The 19,995-nt window shown below is 44.5% G+C and overlaps 1 protein-coding gene across 2 annotated transcripts in view; it reads left to right on the top strand.

Annotated features, from left to right (window-relative positions):
• The window catches only part of ME3 (malic enzyme 3), a 199,198-nt gene that overhangs the window by 117,514 nt on the left and 61,689 nt on the right, over nucleotides 1–19,995 (top strand). For both annotated transcript variants that reach the window (XM_030558922.1, XM_030558913.1), the window contains exon 4: nucleotides 17,174–17,249. In XM_030558922.1, the coding sequence (XP_030414782.1) occupies nucleotides 17,174–17,249 (76 nt within the window). The remainder of the gene's footprint in view (nucleotides 1–17,173; nucleotides 17,250–19,995) is intronic.

Below are 19,995 nucleotides of genomic sequence, written 5' to 3'. Positions count from 1 at the left end.
CAAAACTCTTATTGACGAAGAAGGCCAGGATTTCACCCCAAATGTCAGAGTTGTTTTGAAATTAGGCCAGTGGAATTCCCTAAGCAGTTTCTCATTAGGTAGGCTCAAAGGAGGAGCATGAGGAGGTCAAGCGAGGGCTGATCAGGGATAGGGGATGCAAGAGAATGCATTTGCAGGCTAAGGGAAAGGTCCCAGCTGAGAAAGGAAGGTGGGTATGTATCAGGGTGGAAGAGGATGCAGTCAAGGAGGCAGGACAAGTGGGGTATGAGGTGTATAGTAGGAGAGATTTCTCTGTAACTGGAATAAAAGCAGGAGGGCTTTGAACAGGAAGAAGAGGGGAATAGGGAAGCCACAGAAGGAAGCAGAGCACTTGTCAGACAGCATCAGTTTTGTTAGTAAAGAATTTAGGCAGAGACAGGAAGGAGGAGAATTCGGAGGAAGGCTGATAGAGAAACGGAAAATAGAAAAGAGATGCCACGGGTTGAGGTGCAGGAGCCTTTCAGGAAGGAGAATCAGAGCTGTTAATTTAGCCCTGGTGTATGTTTGTGCATCTTGATATAAGGAGGAGTTACAGTGGGATAAGCACCAAGGAGGGGGAAGAAATATCTAGGTTGGTGCCTGGGCGTATATCAAGCAGTAATGGGATGAAAGTGAAAGGGAAAAGATATATGGATTATCATGAAAATCTTTCTATGTGTGAGATTTGTTAAGCGGTGGAACAGTCTCCCAAAGGAAGTGATGGGTGCATCAGGGTCTTGGGAGGCTTTTTTAAATAGACCAGGCAAAACATTAGAAAATAAAGTGTAGGGAGCGATTTTGTGTCAGCCAGGGGGCTAGTAGCTAGGCCCTGATAGGTCTTTTCCAGCTATAATTCTATGAGTGGGATGAACAGAGGCTCATTAATGCTGTATTTCCAAACATTTCATGTCTTATGCCTGATATGCAGAGCCCTGAAGATAAACTGCTAAGTGTAGGATACAGCAAGCCATGAACATCTTAGGCATGTGACTTTTGAAAATTTAGCCATTCATGTTTGTGTGCCTGATAAGAGCAATTTAAAATAGAGATAGAGACATTTTCATAAATGTATCCACTTAGCCAGGATAGAATGTGTCAGATTAGACTTCATTTAGCTGAAGGCAAATTGCCCTGATGCTGTACAAATATTTTTCTTTCCTTTTTTTGTTCTCTGTGTCACACTTTGTCCAAGTTCTTTGTTTATCCGTGGGGCTCCCTGCGGTGCATTTGAAAAGTGTAGGTGTGGGTCTCAATGGAGTTTTCTCAGCATGAGAAGGAAACGCAATCAGGCTAGGATTTAGTTTAACTTCTCCAGGCAAACTTGATCTCTTAACTTTTGCATGAGCCCGTAAAATGAAATAAAGGATGTGCTGACAGTTATAATAGATGAAGTCCAGTTATGATACTGCTGCTTAAGATAGGCCATAGGCAGCAGTTTGCCTCTCTTTGCAATGCTTAATGCTGGTAAACTGGTACCCTTTTCCCCTCTCTAATTCTCAGTGGCCTAGGCACTGCCAGGTGTCCATCATGCTGCGAGGGCTGGGATTGGGGGTCTCAGTTGCAGAACAGGTTGAGGAATGAACTCAGCCTTCTATCCCGGAGGCTGAACCTGTGGCTCATTCTGCTCTTCACGCGCGGGCAGTGTCTAATGAGTCTAGGCTTGACCTGCACACTGATTGGATGGTGGATGGAATACCTCAGCATGTCTGGTTTTGCCAGAAGCATGGCTCTGATCTATCCACATCATACAATAGACTAGCCACCGTCAGCCTAATTTTTCACAGGTCAGCACTGGTGAACCAGTGAGAGCTGTGGTTGCTCCAAATATGTAAAAATCAAGGCCGTAAATCTTCAGAATTGCACAGATTTTAACCACACATTGACGTTAATAGGAGCTCTGGGGTTCAATCCTCATGCAATCCTCTAAAATGCAAGGGTCATTCCCAGGGTTATACTTAAAAATACTACAATTTCTGAAAATTAAGGCTGAATAAAGCCTTCAATTGAGTCTTGAAACCCAAGAGGGGCCTGTACTGTTGAATATCTTAATGTGAAGCATTCCATTGGGTTTGCCAAAGGATACATGAGAACACTTGGCTTAAAGCCCTTCTGCTTAGCAGAATCTGCCCATGAGAGAGATAGGCTCGAATAAGTGCAACTGATTGTGATCAGACACAGCCGTGTTGCTCATTACCTCTCCTTAATCAGAATTTAGAATGGAATTAGAGATGGGTTTAGAGCCTCCAGTCCACCTCCATGCTGCTTCACAAGCGCTCTGCGCAATGTTTGTCACCCTCAGCCCCTGCCGCTAACCCCTCCATTTCTGAAACAGGGAAAAGGCTCATTTCTTTATGTACTGTATTAGGGTGATTTTAAAAAAAAACCTGATAATTATGTGGCAAACTATTCATTGGATCAAAAAGTTATGACAGAGGCCCCGGTCCTGCCATGGGTTCTCCCCTCCACAAAGTGGTGAATGGGGCTCCAGGGATGTGCAAGGAGTCTGCCCATGCCAAAGACGTTGCAGGATCCAGGTCTCCATCAGAAATACTTGTGCACTAATTAGTACTGAGAATCTGTTTTCATTTTAAATTGTCTTTACTTATTCATAAACAGTATTTTAAATGCTCTTTACTGCATATCTACTTTCAGTCCCTCAGGATCCTGGATGTTTAAACATGTGGGGCTTTTTATCGTGAACTTTTGAAACTGCATTTTCTGGGTCTGATATTAAATTCTAGTTTTCCCATCTGAAGTATGTGATGACAGCTTTAGAAATGTTTACATGACTAGTGAAGGCAGCCCTGTTCCCTCTCCCACAAATGGATTATTTCAGGCTAAAGCTTATCATGTACAGACAGTAGGGTTTTGTCCTATAAGTCTCTGAACTGAATATATGAAGAATCACTCTTGCTTTGGATTGTGTTATTTGTTTTTCATTAGTACCCACACACTATTTCCCTGAATTATAAATAAATATGACTATTGCCGAAAAGTCTTCCATCTACATGTAAACAAACTTCTAAAAATCACTGAGTTACCATGTTGATTTTGTCCAGTTTGCTGATTGATTATACAATATTTAGACAAATACGTGCATATTAAAACATAATGTCTCCAAAGACGATATCCCAGAGGCATGTTACAAACTCTAGCTTTCCAAAAAGGGCCAAACAGTTTTAAAGTTTATACCAGAGCATCTAATCCTGTTACCACAGTGATTACAAAAGAATAATCATAATAATAAGGGGTGTGGCTGACTGAGAAGGCTCTGGAGACGCAAGCTGCATAATGTGTCAGTTTCATGTTTGATTTTGGAAGCGTAAAGGCCCAGAGCCTTGGCTGTGCCAGCCCAAAATGGCCCCAAAGTCCCTGAAGGGGGATCCGCCAGACCCATAAAGCTAGGAAAAGGGATGAAGTGGTTCACCACTCTGCAATGGCCAGGCTAGGAGAGGTGGCTGGGGAATCGGGCCCCAGCTGCTGCATAGGTCCTTTGCAGCTGTTGGCAGCCAGCAATCTACTGTACTGAACCAGGCTTGGTGCACAGTCAGCCCAGAATCAGAGAAGCAAAAGACGCTTACAGCCACCTTTGTAGCCCATTTCTGAACTCCATTGTGTAGTCCTCAGATGTAGCCAGGGATCTGGCCCATCATTTTTTAAGTAACAGCCTTCCACAGATTCCTTACCTCCATTGTGCGAAATCCTGGTCCTGCTGAAGTCAAAATGTCCATTGACTTATTTGGGGCCAGGATTTCAACCTTCTGTCTTAAATTGTCAAATGATGAATGTAGAAATTTGCCTCTTGCATGTCAGCAGTCTGATCTGTAGAATCAATCTTCCTTTTTGGACAGTAGCACTGGGCTGTGATGTATTTCAGTCTGCCCTTAGCCAAAATTGTTTAGGTGTATTCATTTATTTTCTCAGGTATCCAAGGGTAACCGTGTTAGTCTGTATCCACAAAAACAACGAGGAGTCCAGTGGCATCTTAAAGACTAACAGATTTATTTGGGCATAAGCTTTTGTGGGTAAAAACCCCACTTCTTCAGTCATTTCATCATTTCATCAAAATTTTCACTCCATGCATCTGAAGAAGTGGGTTTTTTACCCACGAAAGCTTATGCCCAAATAAATCTGTTAGTCTTTAAGGTGCCACCGGACTCCTCATTGTTTTCATTTATTTTCTGTAATGTATATTGCTCTGCTGATATCTGATATGTTCAATTAGTTTTAATCTACTATAAGACCCTCATTGCAGTCATACCTGAGCACCATCCCTGTATTCAAAATAGAAAAATAGAACACTGATTCTTCATTTTATTCTGATGGCAGACACATTGAGAAGTTAGATAAAAGCATAAAATATTCTGCTGGAAGGTTGCAACGTAACACTACTTTGTTTATGGCACAATATCGCACAAGAATCACAAAACAGAGAGAGACAAAGCAGGCTGCTCCTTAAAATTATAGAGCGGCACAACTCTCCCCACCTTACTCTAGGCTGGCTGGCTGCAAGATTACTCTGATTGCATGCTTCCGTACAGAACCCCCTGCTTGCTTGCACATAGGTCTGAGAAAACCCCTGAGAAGTTAAAGACACAGAGCACAATTTTAAGAGTTTTTTATACACCATAATTCTCTGCCTTGTTCGTCATTTAGGTCCCAGTCCTACAATTCATGGTATGCAGGAAGAGCAGTACCTTTGTGTGCAGCCCCATTAACTTCAATGGGACTACGCACATGGTGAAATTTAATGATCTGTGAATACAGGAGATCAGACTGGATGACCCAGTTGAATGTGCACAAGTGTTTGCAGGATCAGGGGCCTTGCATGACCATTTTGATCTGGTAGTGTTCGGCACTCACTCTGCGCATGTGTGAGTGGCTACCTAGAGACTCAGGCACGTTATCTCAGTTTCTCTCCTCTAATGCTGTACGATAAGGTGCTCCATTGCTTGTGTGTGAAGCACTTTGTGTTATAGACTCATAGACTCTAGGACTGGAAGGGACCTCGAGAGGTCATCGAGTCCAGTCCCCTGCCCTCACGGCAGGACCAAATACTGTCTAGACCATCCCTAATAGATATTTATCTAACCTACTCTTAAATATCTCCAGAGATGGAGATTCCACAACTTTCCTAGGCAATCTATTCCAGTGTTTAACTACCCTGACAGTTAGGAACTTTTTCCTAATGTCCAACCTAAATCTCCCTTGCTGCAGTTTAAGCCCATTGCTTCTTGTTCTATCATTGGAGGCTAAGGTGAACAAGTTTTCTCCCTCCTCCTGATGACACCCTTTTAGATACCTGAAAACTGCTATCATGTCCCCTCTCAGTCTTCTCTTTTCCAAACTAAACAGACCCAATTCTTTCAGCCTTCCTTCATAGGTCATGTTCTCAAGACCTTTAATCATTCTTGTTGCTCTTCTCTGGACCCTCTCCAATTGCTCCACATCTTTCTTGAAATGCGGTGCCCAGAACTGGACACAATACTCCAGTTGAGGCCTAACCAGCGCAGAGTAGAGCGGAAGAATGACTTCTCGTGTCTTGTTTACAACACACCTGTTAATGCATCCCAGAATCACGTTTGCTTTTTTTGCCACAGTATCACACTGTTGACTCATATTAAGTTTGTTGTCCACTATGACCCCTAGATCTCGTTCTGCCATACTCCTTCCTAGACAGTCTCTTCCCATTCTGTATGTGTGAAACTGATTGTTCCTTCCTAGGTGGAGCACTTTGCATTTATCTTTATTGAACTTCATCCTGTTTACCTCAGACCATTTCTCCAATTTGTCCAGATCATTTTGAATTTTGACCCTGTCCTCCAAAGCAGTTGCAATCCCTCCCAGTTTGGTATCGTCTGCAAACTTAATAAGTGTACTTTCTATGCCAACATCTAAATCGTTGATGAAGATATTGAACAGAGCCGGTCCCAAAACAGATCCCTGCGGAACCCCACTTGTTATACCTTTCCAGCAGGATTGGGAGACATTAATAACTACTCTCTGAGTATGGTTATCCAGCCAGTTATGCACCCATCTTATAGTAGCCCCATCTAAATTGTACTTTCCTAGTTTATCTATAAGAATATCATGTGAGACCGTATCAAATGCCTTACTAAAGTCTAGGTATATCACATCCACCGCTTCTCCCTTATCCACAAGGCTCGTTATCCTATCAAAGAATGCTATCAGATTAGTTTGACAAGATTTGTTCTTTACAAATCCATGCTGGCTATTCCCTATCACCTTACCACCTTCCAAGTGTTTGCAGATGATTTCTTTAATTACTTGCTCCATTATCTTCCCTGGCACAGAAGTTAAACTAACTGGTCTGTAGTTTCCTGGGTTGTTTTTATTTCCCTTTTTATAGATGGGCACTATATTTGCCCTTTTCCAGTCTTCTGGAATCTCCCCCGTCTCCCATGATTTCCCAAAGATAATAGGTAGAGGCTCAGATACCTCCTCTATTAACTCCTTGAGTATTCTAGGATGCATTTCATCAGGCCCTGGTGACTTGCAGGCATCTAACTTTTCTAAGTGATTTTTTACTTGCTCTTTTTTTATTTTCTCTTCTAAACCTACCCTCTTCCTGTAAGCATTCACTATACTAGACATTCCTTCAGACTTCTCAGTGAAGACTGAAACAAAGAAGTCATTAAGCATCTCTGCCATTTCCAAGTCTCCCGTTACGGTTTCCCCCTCCTCACTGAGCAGTGGGCCTACCCTGTCCTTGGTCTTCCTCTTGCTTCTAATGTATTGATAAAAATTCTTCTTGTTTCCTTTTACTCCCATAGCTAGTTTGAGCTCATTTTGTGCCTTTGCTTTTCTAATCTTGCCTCTGCATTCCTGTGTTATTTGCCTATATTCGTCTTTTGTAATCTGACCTAGTTTCCATTTTTTATATGACGCCTTTTTATTTTGTAGGTCATGCAAGATCTCGTGGTTAAGCCAAGGTGGTCTTTTGCCACATTTTCTATCTTTCCTAACCATCGGAATAGCTTGCTTTTGGGCCCTTAATAGTGTCCCTTTGAAAAACAGCCAACTCTTCTCAGTTGTTTTTCCCCTCAGTCTTGATTCCCATGGGACCTTACCTATCAGCTCTCTGAGCTTACCAAAATCCACCTTCCTGAAATCCATTGTCTCTATTTTGCTGTCCTCCCTTCTACCCTTCCTTAGAATTGCAAACTCTATGATTTCATGATTACTTTCACCCAAGCTTCCTTCTACTTTCAAATTCTCAACAAGTTCCTCCCTATTTGTTAAAATCAAGTCTAGAACAGCTTCCCCCCAGTAGCTTTTTCAACTTTCTGAAATAAAAAGTTGTCTGCAATGCAGTCCAGGAACTTATTGGATAGTCTGTGCCCCACGGTGTTATTTTCCCAACATATATCTGGATAGTTGAAGTCCCCCATCACCACCAAATCTTGGGCTTTGGATGATTTTGTTAGTTGTTTGAAAAAAGCCTCATCCACCTCTTCCACCTGATTAGGTGGCCTGTAATAGACTCCCAGCACGACATCACCTGTGTTTTTTATCCCTTTTAGCCTAACCCAGAGACTCTCAACACTTCCATCTCCTATGTCCATCTCCACCTCAGTCCAAGTGTGTACATTTTTAATATATAAGGCAACACCTCCTCCCTTTTTCCCCATCTATCCTTCCTGAGCAAACTATACCCATCCACACCAACATTCCAGTCGTGTGTATTATCCCACCAAGTTTCAGTAATGCCAACAATGTCATAGTTGTATTTATTTATTAGCACTTCCAGTTCTTCCTGCTTATTACCCATACTTCTTGCATTTGTATATAGGCATCTAAGATACTGGTTTGATCTTGCCTCCGAGCTTTGCCCTGACCCTTCTTTCTCTCTGCCATTATAGCCCATGCTCCCTCCTGTTTCCGACCCATCTCCCAGGTCTTGTTCCCCACTTACCTGTGGGGTTTGCTCACCTGACCCCGTCAAACCTAGTTTAAAGCCCTCCTTACTAGGTTAGCCAGTCTGTGCGCAAATAAGGCCTTTCCCCTCCTCAAAAGGTGAACACCATCTCTGCCTAGCAGTCCTTCCTCGAATAGCATCCCGTGGTCAAGGAAGCCAAAGCCCATCTTCGCAGCCAGGCATTCACCTCCACGATGCATCTGTCTCTGCCCGGGCCCCTACCTTCAACAGGAAGAATCGAAGAGAATACCACCTGTGCTCCAAACTCCTTAACCCGTACTCCCAGAGCCCTGTAGTCACTCTTGATCTGCTCAGTGTCACACCTCACAGTATCATTTGTGCCCACATGGATGAGTAGCATGGGGTAGTAGTCAGAAGGCCGGATAATCCTCCACAATGCCTCTGTAACATCTCGGATACGGGCCCCTGGCAGGCAGCATACCTCCCGAGATGAACGGTCAGGGCGACAGATGGGTGTCTCCATCCCTCTCAGCAGACAGTCTCCAACCACCACTACCCTACGTTTCTTATTATCAGTGGTGGCAGCAGACCTCCCAGCCTTAGGGGTATGAGGCTTCCCCTCCTTAACTGTTGGGGTTGATTCCTTCTCTCCTGTATCAAGAGCATAACGGTTATCTATTACCACAGCAGGAGGGTTCGCAGCAGGGGTGGAGCACTGCCTGCTGCTAGAAGTAACCAGCTGCCAGTGTCCACCCTGAGCCATCTCCTCCCCCACTGGTGTGTCAGTAGTCCTGTGAACTGGTACAGCTACATCAGCTGTCTCCACATGGATACTGTCCAGGAATTGCTCATGGATATGGATGTTCCTCAGCCTAGCCACCTCCTCCTGTAGCTCTCCCACCTGCTGCCTGAGAGATTCCACCAGTAGGCACCTTTCACATTGGATGCCACCCCCAGCCTGGATATCAGTAAGTGGAAATTGCAAGTTACAGTCTTTGCAAACCCACACCAGAATCTGGGTAAAAGCATCCATGCTTTGGTGCTCTGTCTGGCTACAGGCGCAGGTGGAAGAGACAGAAGCAGTGCTGCCACAGGTGTTGCGGGTCCTCCTAACCATCGTAAGCCTCCCCCATCAAACTCTCAAATTCCCGTCTGCAGCTCCCTGTCCGCTCTGCTCTGCTTTAAACAGAAAGGTTTTGGATGTGGCTTGGTTTATAGGTTCAGGGGACCAATGGGTCACAGATGAGACCGACAAGGGACCCCCACTCCCTTCCTACTCCCCTTCCAAACTCCCTTGTGAAACTCCCTGTTAGCAGCTCCTGTTTGCTAAGCTCCCTGGTCACTTGTGCGCAGCTTTATAAAGCCCTGGCCTGAGTGAATGCCCCGCCCACTGGTTAAGGCTCAGCCAATTACCAGAGGCTTCTAGCTTTCAAACCTTCCTTGGTAGCTCAGCCTCCAGCTGCCAGCTACAGCACACGGTCCTTCAAACAAACAAACCACCACAGCAACCAAACAGACTGACAAACACTAGCTCAGCACACAGCAAGTAACCCGCAAACACAAACTTACCCCACAGATGCTGTATTTGCTCCTCCTTCACCTAGAGAACTCCCTTGCGAAACTCCCTGTTAGCAGGTCCTGTTCGCTAAGCTCTAATTTCTTCACGTTCTAATAGCTAGACCAGTAGGGTGCTTGATCCAGGGACCGCATCCCTCTGAAAAGCACCACGTACGCCTATAGCTGAAATCGAAATGCTTAATAATACTATAGAAATAGATTCCTCTCTCACCTGATCATGCTTTTTTTCCCTCTGAGATGAGAATAGCCCTTTTAGGGGGCTTTAGAGTTTGTTGTGTTTTCCTGTCTATCTTGGGTACTTATGTTTCCAATGACCATGGCATCTGAGCCCCTCACAATCTTTAATGTAGTTTACTCATTATTACTATGTGTATTATGGTAGCGCCTCGGAGCCCCAGTGCTAGGCACTGTACAAACACAGTAGCTGGTGTCCCAGCCCTGAAGAGTTTACAGTCGCAATAGACCTGAGAGACCCAGGGTGCAGGAAGGGGTAGAACACACAAGCAAAGCGAGTGGTGTGATGGCAGCCAATGTTGGGTTAGTTCTATGTGGGCAGGGGAGAAGGGGCTGTTTGTTAGGTTGTTTTGGTGGTAGTTAGAAAAGGGAAGGGGTAACAGGGCCAGAGCTGGGCAGGGAAGAAGAGGGGCAGATGTGAAGTGAAGCTCAGGGGAAGAGACTGTGAGGGGGGGAAGGCAGCAGGTTGGAGCAAACAGCCAACCAGCACAGGCCTCAGAACAGTTTTGCCTGGGATGTCCAGAGGTCAATAATGGCGCAGTGCTTTGGTTGCTTCTGCCCCTATCGGCTGAAGGCTCTGGCTGGCTCCTCTCTGCAGTTTTCCCCTAAGATCACATGGTGGGTGGGAGGGAAGGCACCAACGGGATCCTAGTGTCCCCAGATTTTGGGAAGAGGGTCTCCCCTGCACAGTTCAGGGTCCAGAGGATACTGGGGGAAGAGGTGGCCCAGCTGGGCCCCATTTTACCCCCTTCCCTTAATGCAACAGTCCCTGCTTTGGCTTCTGCGTTTCCCACTGGCTGGAGTCTCACAAACACCCGTGAGGCAGGGCAATGCTCATATTCCAGTTTTACAGATGGGAAGCCAAGACACCGAGCACCTAAGTAACTTGCCCAGGGAAGTCTCTGGTGGAGCAGGGACTTGAGCCCAGCTCCCTCACCTCCTAGGCCAACGACCTAACCGGTATTGTTGTTAGTAGTTTGTCTTTGAAAACCAGCATCTCATTAAATGAAAGTAGAAAAAGAACGCTCTTGTTTGCAACCATCTGCTATGCTCTTTCCAGGACGCCCACGAGAAGTGAACCACTCCAAGATTATTTTTAGAAAAATCAGCAATAAACTGATGTTGTTTCCTCTGCCAGGCGTGGAGTGTGTCCTGTCTTCTTGGGTTTGGTCTACTGGGCAGGAAGCTCTTCAGGGCCAGGACTGTCTTCCTTTCAGGTCGTGTACAGTACCAAGAACATTGTCCAGGCTTAACAGATATTAAGTGATAACAGTATGTTTTGGATGACTCGGGAGATAAGTAACCAAATGCAAAGGCAAAAAAATTTAATTTCACAGTTTATTCGGGGAGCACTTCTATGAACGGAAGCAGAAAGGAAAGTGTAAGTACAAAGGGACCGACTACCTCAGACATGTGGATGAAAAATGCCCTTGTGTGGCAGATTAGTTTTATTATCCCCATTTCACAGATCATGGAATTGAGGCACAGAGAAGCCTGTGTTGGTGACAAAAATGGATCCTAGATCTCCTGTCTCCCAGGCCTGAGACTAACCATCTTCCGAGGAAAGATCTGGGAAAGAAGAAAGAGTAAAATCTCGTGGTCCTTCATACAGGTCATGTGGATTAGACAGGCTGAATGGGTGAGAGGCATGTTAGAATCAACTATGTGTTCATCATCCCTGAGCAGACTAGAGTGAAACCAGTGATGAGGAAGCAGCCAAATACAATACCAGTGCCAACTGCCCTGCTCTAAAGCCCAGTCACAAGTGTAGATTGGATCACTCTGCGCTGCATATTGGAGAAAAGCATGTGACCTTACCTCCCATGAAGCTAACTCCTTCCTTAGGTTATTGTTTAGCTGGAAGAATTGCAGAGTTTGTGCATCCTGGCTGGACTCAGTTAATTTTACTGCAGTTAATTTTTAATCAGCCTTGTTTCCTATGACCTGTTTGGCTTCTAGCTCGCCACTTATATATTCACTTCTTCTATTTTTTGAGTGGGGAGATGGGACCACACATTGCATTATAGTGAAATATGCTTGGAATGGCAGATTAATAGTAAAAAATGAGTCTGTCAGAAGGATTGCACGTGCACTGTACTCAGTTCCCCTGAGTGGTTTGAGCAATGTCATTGACCTTTTGTTAACTAATTTCATTCTCGCTAAGTGCCAAGTAGGCTAGCATGAATATAGTTATCTTTTAATTTCCAAGAAGCAAAGTATCTAAGCCTAATCCAAAGAAGAATAGAGGGCACACCAGAAGCAGCAGTCTGTTGTTCAGGCTACATGTTTTCTTCTAAGTGAACTTTATCTTTTGGTTACTCAGATACTTCTTGTGTACTGTTTGGTGGCATTAATTAGACATGAGGATTTCCCAGTACATTAGCAAGTAACTGTGTCTCTCTCTGTGTCACATCTACTCAGAAAAATGACTGTAAAAATGACACTGCCTTATATCTACTCCCTGCAGTAGTCCCTGCATAGCCAGTGCAGCTCAGAACGTGAGCTGGATGCTATTCCTGCTTGTGCAGTTATCAACAGAATTGTTTGTTGGGTTCCACTGACAGAGCCAGTCCATTACACCTGTGCAAACCCAGAGGACGCTTTATACTAAATTTGTGGCAAGTTATCAGGCAAATTAGACTCATCACTAAATTTTGCTCTGAGTCTCTAAAGGCACATACAATGTCTAGGGATGGACATTTTAAAGAGGTTAAATAGCTGATTAGATCCTATGGGATTTTTAAGGTTATATGCTTTATTATGAAAAAAATTATGAATGATCCATGTAAAGTGTGCCCAGAAATTAACACAATGGTGTCTCTATTAAATACACCCACGAAAGCTCATGCTCCAAAACGTCTGTTAGTCTATAAGGTGCCACAGGATTCTTTGCTGCTTTCATTAAATACATGAAATAATACATTCTTACTACAGCTTTTTTGGGGGGGCGGGGGGAGTTGATATGCTTTTTAGTTATGTTGCTAATTTGTACTTTCAAAATCTGGTCAACTAGTCCCTTTTTCATGCAGAATCATGTGAAGACCATCCTAAGGGATATGCCTTTGATTACTGTATATCTTTATAATGGAGATTAGCATCTGTTAATGCTTTTGAGATAGGCCAGAGAAGATCTCCATGATCTGAAGGAGTTGGTTGATGTGATTGCAGAGCCATAGGCCGTTATCTTTGAAAACTTGTGGCGATCAGGGGAGGTCCCAGATGATTGGAAAAAGACAAGTATAATGCCCATCTTTTGAAAAAGGAAGAAGCAGAATCTGGGAAACTACAGACAGATCAGCCTCACCTCCTTCCCCAGAAAAATCATGGAGCAGATCCTCAAGGAATCCATTTTGAAGCACCTGAAGGAGAGGAAGGTGATTAGGAACAGTCAGCAAGAATTCACCAAGGGCAAGTCATGCTTGACCAACCTAATTGCCTTCTATGATGAGATAACTTGCTCTGTGGATATGGGAAAAGCGGTGGACATGATATACCTCGACTTTAACAAAGCTTTTGATGTGGTTTCCCACAGTATTCTTGCTAGCAAGTTAAAGGAGGATGGATTGAATGAATGGTGGATAAGGTGGATAGAAAGTTGGCTAGATCATTGGGCTCAACAGGTAGTGATCAACAGCTCGATGTCTAGTTAGCAGCCAATATCAAGCGGAGTGCCTCAGGGGTGGGTCCTGGGGCCAGTTTTGTTCAATATCTTCATTAATGATCTGGATGATGGGATGGATTGCACCCTCAGCAAGTTTGCAGATAACACTAAACTGGGGGGAGAGGTAGATATGCTAGAGGGTAGGGATAGGGTCCCAGAGTGACCTAGACAAATTGGAGGATTGGGACAAAAGAAATCTGATGAGGTTCAACAAGAACAACAGCAGAATCTTTTACTTAGGAGGGAAGAATCCCATGCACTGCTACAGGCTGGGGACCAACTGGCTAAGAGGCAGTTCTGCAGAAAAGGACCTGGGGATTACAGTAGACGAGAAGCTGGATATGAATCCACAGTGTGCCCTCATTGCCAAGAAGGCTAATGGCACATTGGGCTGTATTAGTCCAACAGCAGATCGAGGGAAGGGATTATTCTCCTCTATTTGGCACTGGTGAGGCCACATCTGGAGTACTGCATCCAATTTTTCACCGCTACAGAAAGGATGTGGACAAATTGGAAAGAGTCCAGCAGAGGGCAATAAAAATTATTAGGGGTCTGGGGCATGTGATTTATGAGGAGATGAGGGAACTGGGCTTATTTAGTCTTCAGAATAGAAGAATGAGAGGGGATTTGATAGCAGCCTTCAACTACCTGAAGTGGGGTTCCAAAGAGGATGGATCTAGGTTGTTCTCAGTGGTGGCAGATGACAAAGCAAGGAGCAATGGTCTCAAGTTGCAGTGGGGAGGTCTAGGTTGGATATTAGGAAAAACTATTTCACTAGGAGGGTGGTGAAACTCTGGAATGGGTTACCTAGAGAGGTGGTGGAACTTCCATCCTTAGATGTTTTTAAGGCCCGGCTTGACAAAGCCCTGGCTGGGATGATTTAGTTGGTGTTGGTCCTACTTTGAGCAGGGAGTTGGACTAGATGACCTCCTGAGATCTCTTCCAACCCTAATCTTCTATGATTCTATGTGTATGTGGTTAACTTGTTGTTGGTTAGTGGGGACTGTTTAAAAGCATTGTACGTGGACTAATAGACTCAATTTTATTACATTTACAGTTTTCCTGTGTGCTCTTGTGTTGATTACCACAGAAATTATCGCTATATTTTGTATTTCCTCTGTTTTAAAAGAGCATGGTCTTTTTATCAAGATTCTCAGCAGGAGTCTAGTGCACAGCAAAATTCCTTTTGTCTGCTGCCAAAAGCAACTAATGGCTGTAAAAAGTTGTATACTCTTCTGTTTTAACTGTTCTCAAATGAATCATTACTTTCCAGTTAGGTTTGCTCATGCAGCAGTGTTCTGGGCTTGGAATGGGGATGGTTTTTCAAAGCCCTATAAAATATCTCCTTTGTAGCTGTTGTTTTTATATTGGAAGACAAAACCATGAAATGATCTGTATTTGCCTGGACTGAATAGCTTTTGTGGCTTAAAAATGCCAAGCTACTTCTCCAGCGGCTCCAGAGCTCCCTCATGATGCTATGTTGTTAATAATTATAACTGTCTTACAGAATAATGCTTATCACTAGCACGTGTTCCATGATTTAGGACAGACAGTCAGGCTTGGTCTATGCTGCAAACTTATCTCGGTATAACTACGTCGCTCAGGGGTGTGGATTTTCCATTCCCCTGAGCGACACAATTGTATCAACCTAATCCCTGGTGCAGCAGCGCTATGAGAGGGCATCTCCCGCCAGCTTAGCTACCGCCTCTCAGGGATGTGGCGTACCTGTGCTGACAGGAGAAGCTTTCCCATCAACGTAGATAGCATCTGCACTAAGCACTACAGTGACGCGGCTGCAGCATTATAAGGCCTGGTTTACACTACAGAGTTAGGTTGATGCAAGGCGGTTTATGTCGACCTAATGTGTCAGTGTCTGCACTAGAATGCTGCTTCTGCCGAAGTAAGTCCACAGCTACACCAACATAACTCCATCTCCACCAGAGGTGGAGCATTTATGTCGATGTGGTTAGGGCAACACAGTGTCCATGTAGACACTGCATTATTTACATCACCTGTTGGCTGTCAACCCCAAGTGAGGCTGACAGCTGGTGCTCTCCCTCCCCTTCCCCGGTGCTGACAACCTAAGCTGTCAGCCGGGCACCAGCTGAGACCCATGCTTGGCTGGCAGCTCAGGCTATCAGTGCCAGGGTGGCTGTCAGCAGCGGAGGAGCCCAGCTTTGAGCCCCACACGGTGCTGACACCTGAGGCTGTCAGCCCCAGACCCACTAGGCTCCAGCTGTCAGTGTCCCTGGTGAGGACGCGCACCAATGGCAGAAGGAGCAAGTGTGGATGTGAACCACCACTTTAGTTACTGTGGTGGCTGCACATCAACTTAAGTCAACTTAATTTTGTAGTGTAGACAAGCCCTAAGAGAGACAGTTGTGAAATGGAAATCTTACAAGGTGATGAGCTTCCTCCACTCCTGTTGGCTTCAGTAGATCTTGCAGGTTACAGCCCTTGATTTGGACTGGTTGTAAGAAATTAGAGGTAATATAAAAATTTGCTTTCCAATATATATAACAATAAAAAAGAATATAATAATGGATAGATATATGGCATAGTATCCATTATATTTTTATTTTTTTATTTTATATTTATATATATAGGCAGATTGTTATATTGCCTCTAATTTCTTGCACCCAGTCCAAATCAAGGGCTCTGATCTGCAAGATTTCCTGAAGCCAATGGGAGTGGAGGGAGCTTATCACCTTGCAGGATTGGGCACCTACTTTCCATATATACAATGGATACGTCAGGCTGCTGTTTTCTGCGTTATCGCTGGTAAAGTATTTCAAAAAAGGGCATCGCAACATAAGCCAGTCACTCTGAATAACACTGCAGAGGCTATTCTAGAAATACCACTTTCAGAGGGTAGTACATCTGGGAGTGATAGCAAAGAAAACACTATATCTGAAAACACTAAAGCAGATGTTAAAAGAGATGGTCCGATAATTCTGTCATCTTGATCTGGTTTCCCAGTGAATAGGCAGGTGGCTACCTTTGTCTTTGGAGGCACCTAGGGGTCTGGGGCAAAAATCAGTACTTGGTCCTGCTAGTGAAGGCAAGGGGCTGGGCTCAATGACCTTTCAAGGTCCCTTCCAGTTCTAGGAGATAGGTATATCTCCAATTATTACATTATTATTATTATTAGAAGCACCTACAGTCCTAGATGCATTGGGAGCCTCAATATGCTAGGCTTTGGACAAATACAAAGCAAGATGCGGCCTCCCCCTAAGAGTTTACAGTCTAAATAGACAAAACAGACAAAGGGTGGGGAGTAAACAGAGGCACAGGGAGGTGAAATGACTTGCAGAGTCCAAAATGGAACCCAGGTCTCTGTAGCCCCAGTCACTGAGCCACATTGCCTCCTTGTGTGTTTTGTAGCCAAAACCATGTACTGGCTGCCATAAGCTTATTGCAAGAGAGTTTATTAATGGTCTAAAAGTGGAATTACCAGTCTCTGTTATGTTTAAGGTCTTATTTTCAGGAAATGTCCATTGAACCAAATCTGACTCTTGCCAGACTGAAATGGAAAAGTGACAAAACAGGTCTTGGTGTTTCAACATAGGTGACATTAAGGGCTAATCATGTAGTCTTTAAGCCCAAAGGTTATAAGATCATCCCTAACATTGATATTAACAAGTGCAGTAGGGTAGTATTTCCACACCGATAAGTAATAAGTGTCTAATGACTGGGTTCAGTAAATCAGCTCCCACCTACTCTTCTCTCTTACCTTGTAGTTACTGATTTATAGCATGGTTTGTTTTTGTTTCATTTCTTAGTGGACTGTTTATCACCATTCACGACAAAGGCCATATTGCAACACTGCTAAACTCCTGGCCCGAAGAAGATATAAAGGTATGTTTGATTTCTTTTTATGGAGCTGAGAAAGCTTTCAAATATTTTTCATTTCTCACAATAATCCAACAGAGTTTGAAGCTTCCAAAAGGCAATGCAGCCTATCTCTCTGAGCTCAAGTTTTGCATTGGAACAAACAAATCAAAAGAGGACTCATAAGTACTTTGTTCTTCTGTAGGCTTTCTTTGCAAAGATCTCAAAGTGGTTTCCATTCATTATTTAATTAAGATTCAAAGCACCCCTTTGAGGCTGATAAATATGTTTTTGCCAAGGAGGAAACTGGCACAGAGATGTTAAGTGACTCATCCAAGGTCACAAAGGACGTTTGTGGCAGAGCTGGGAAACAAACTCAGAAATCCTGAGTCCTAATCCTAGGGTTCAGTCATAAGCCTGCTTTTCTCAACTACAGGCAAATGCCATGTTCACTGAGCTTTGTTCATTAGGAGCTTTACTAAAACTTTACACTAGCTGCTCTATTGAGCTTATGTCTATATAGTTCCTTTTGTTCCAAAGCACTTCGCAAACTCGGGTGAGTTTTCTCTTCTCCAGTCCATACAGCCATGTACAACTTCTGCATTCTGCTCTCTGCCAGCCCAATTCTCCAATTCTCAGCCTCACACCTTGTGTAGTCAATGGCTCCTGTGCATAGTGGGTGCAGCACCATCAGTCTGGCCTGGTGAATCTGTGATTCAAGAAATTGCCCACTATAATTGGCATACAAGACCTAAAGGAAAATTTGCACGCTTTGCTGAGGATGCTAAGCTGGATGAGACAGGATCTGAGACTCTGGAAAATGATTTGGTTGATTATTAGCTAGACAAGGTGGGTGAGGTAATATCTTTTATTGGACCAACTTTTGTTAGGGTGAGAGACAAGCTTTCGAGCTACACAGACCTCTTCTTTCAGTCTGGGAAAGGTAGGTACTCCGAGTGTCACAGCTAAATACAAGCTCAAACAGTTTAGCACATACTCTGTATGGGACCATTCAAGGTGAAGTGGCCCGTTAACACCCCTGCAGTCATAGGATAAAATGGGGGGGTTAGTGGGTTACACATTCTTGTAATAAGCCATAAATCCAGTGTCTCTGTTCAGTCCATGACTTTTAGTGTCTAGCAAAGTTATGAATTTAAGCTCCAGACTCACCTTTAGAAAGTGTTGGGCAGGTTTCCTTCGAGGATGAGGACTGAGAGGTCAGATATAAAGTGATAGCTTTGTGAAAAGTGTTCACCCATGGGTTATGTCGTGTTTTTGTCTTTTATCATTTCCTGTGTTAGTTCATTCAAAAGTGCAGTGATTGTTTTCACCCACATAGTTGTTATTGGGGCATTTAGTGCACTGGTGAGGTACACAACATGTTGTGATGGGCAAGTGCAGGTCCCAGGGATCTTGAAAGGGGTGTTGCGGTGGGTGTTTATCATTGTACAGTGGAGAGATGTCTGCAAGTTTTGCATCTGTTGTTCTGGCAGGGTCTGGTGCTGCCTTGAGTTGCTGTGTCCTGGTCTGTGGGGAGCTTGCTTCTGATGATGAGCTTGAAGTAGCTGGGGAGTTGTTTGAAAGCCACAAGAGTGGGTTCAGGAAGGATTTCTTTCAGGGTGGGTTCCCCACTGAGCATGGGCTGTAGTTTGGTAAAAACCCATAAGTGTTCCAGTGTGGGGGTAGGTGACAACCAGGGGTGTGCCGTTGGAGGGGGTTTTATTTCTGTATTGAAGCAGGTTCTCTCGGGGTATTTGAGTGACCCATTCCATGATGTGATCTACTTCTCTGGTGGAGTGTCCTTATTTGGTGATTTTGAGTGTATTAAAGTGTATATCCCAGAGTGCCTGTATTTTCCTCAGGGCATATTCTCTGGTATCTGAGTGCCTGGCTGTATATAAAGATTTCTTGGTGTGTTTGAGGTGGTTAGTGGATTTATGAGGTAGATGTGGTGATCCGTGGGTTTCTTATATATAGTTGTCTGTAAGGTTCCAGTGTTAAAGCTGATCATGGTATCCAGGAAGTTGATGCTATTGTGAGAGTGTTCAAGAGAGTTTAATTCATGGGTAGTGGTTGTTGAAGTTGTAGTGGAAGTCTGTGGTGGAGTTTAAGTCGTCCATCCACCTCCCATCGACATAGTGCTGTCAGGGCCAGCTCTAACTTTTTTGCTGCCCCAAGCAAAAAAGAAGAGCGCCGTGCCACCAACCGTCCCACCCCTGAGCATCACGCTGCCCCCCAAGCACCACGCAAACCCCCACCCCCCCAGCGCCACGCTGCCCAAAGCCCCGCCCCCCCAGTGCTGCGCCACCCAAAGCCCCCACTCCCCCAAGCACCACGCTGCCTGAAGCCCCGCCCCCCTGAGCGATGCACCGCCGAAACAAAAAAAAAACCCTCCAGCGCTGCCCCAACGAAGCAAAAAAAAAGAACAGTGCCGCCCCGCCCCAAGGTGCCACCCTAAGCATATGCTTGGTCAGCTGGTGCCTGGAGCCGGCCCTGAGTGCTGTCTACACTGCATAACTGCGTCACTCATGGGTGTGGATTCTCCATACTGCTGAGTGACAGTCATACCAACATAGGTTTGCAGGGCAGAGCAGGGCTCAGAGTCCTTCACTGATGTTTTCCACCATGCTTTGCCGCTCTCCTAACCATCTCCCCATGGCTGACTTGCACCTGTGTGATAACTAGTAGTACAGTAACCTATGCAGGGGACAAAATTCCATCCCATACTGTGGCTAAAATACTGCATTGTTATAAAAATCTAGGGAGCTGGTAC

The sequence above is a fragment of the Gopherus evgoodei genome, chromosome 1 (assembly GCF_007399415.2).
Source record: "Gopherus evgoodei ecotype Sinaloan lineage chromosome 1, rGopEvg1_v1.p, whole genome shotgun sequence".
Lineage (NCBI taxonomy): Eukaryota > Metazoa > Chordata > Testudines > Testudinidae > Gopherus > Gopherus evgoodei.
The sequence above is the reverse complement of the archived record's forward strand: the minus strand, read 5'-3'. Positions and strand labels throughout refer to the sequence as shown.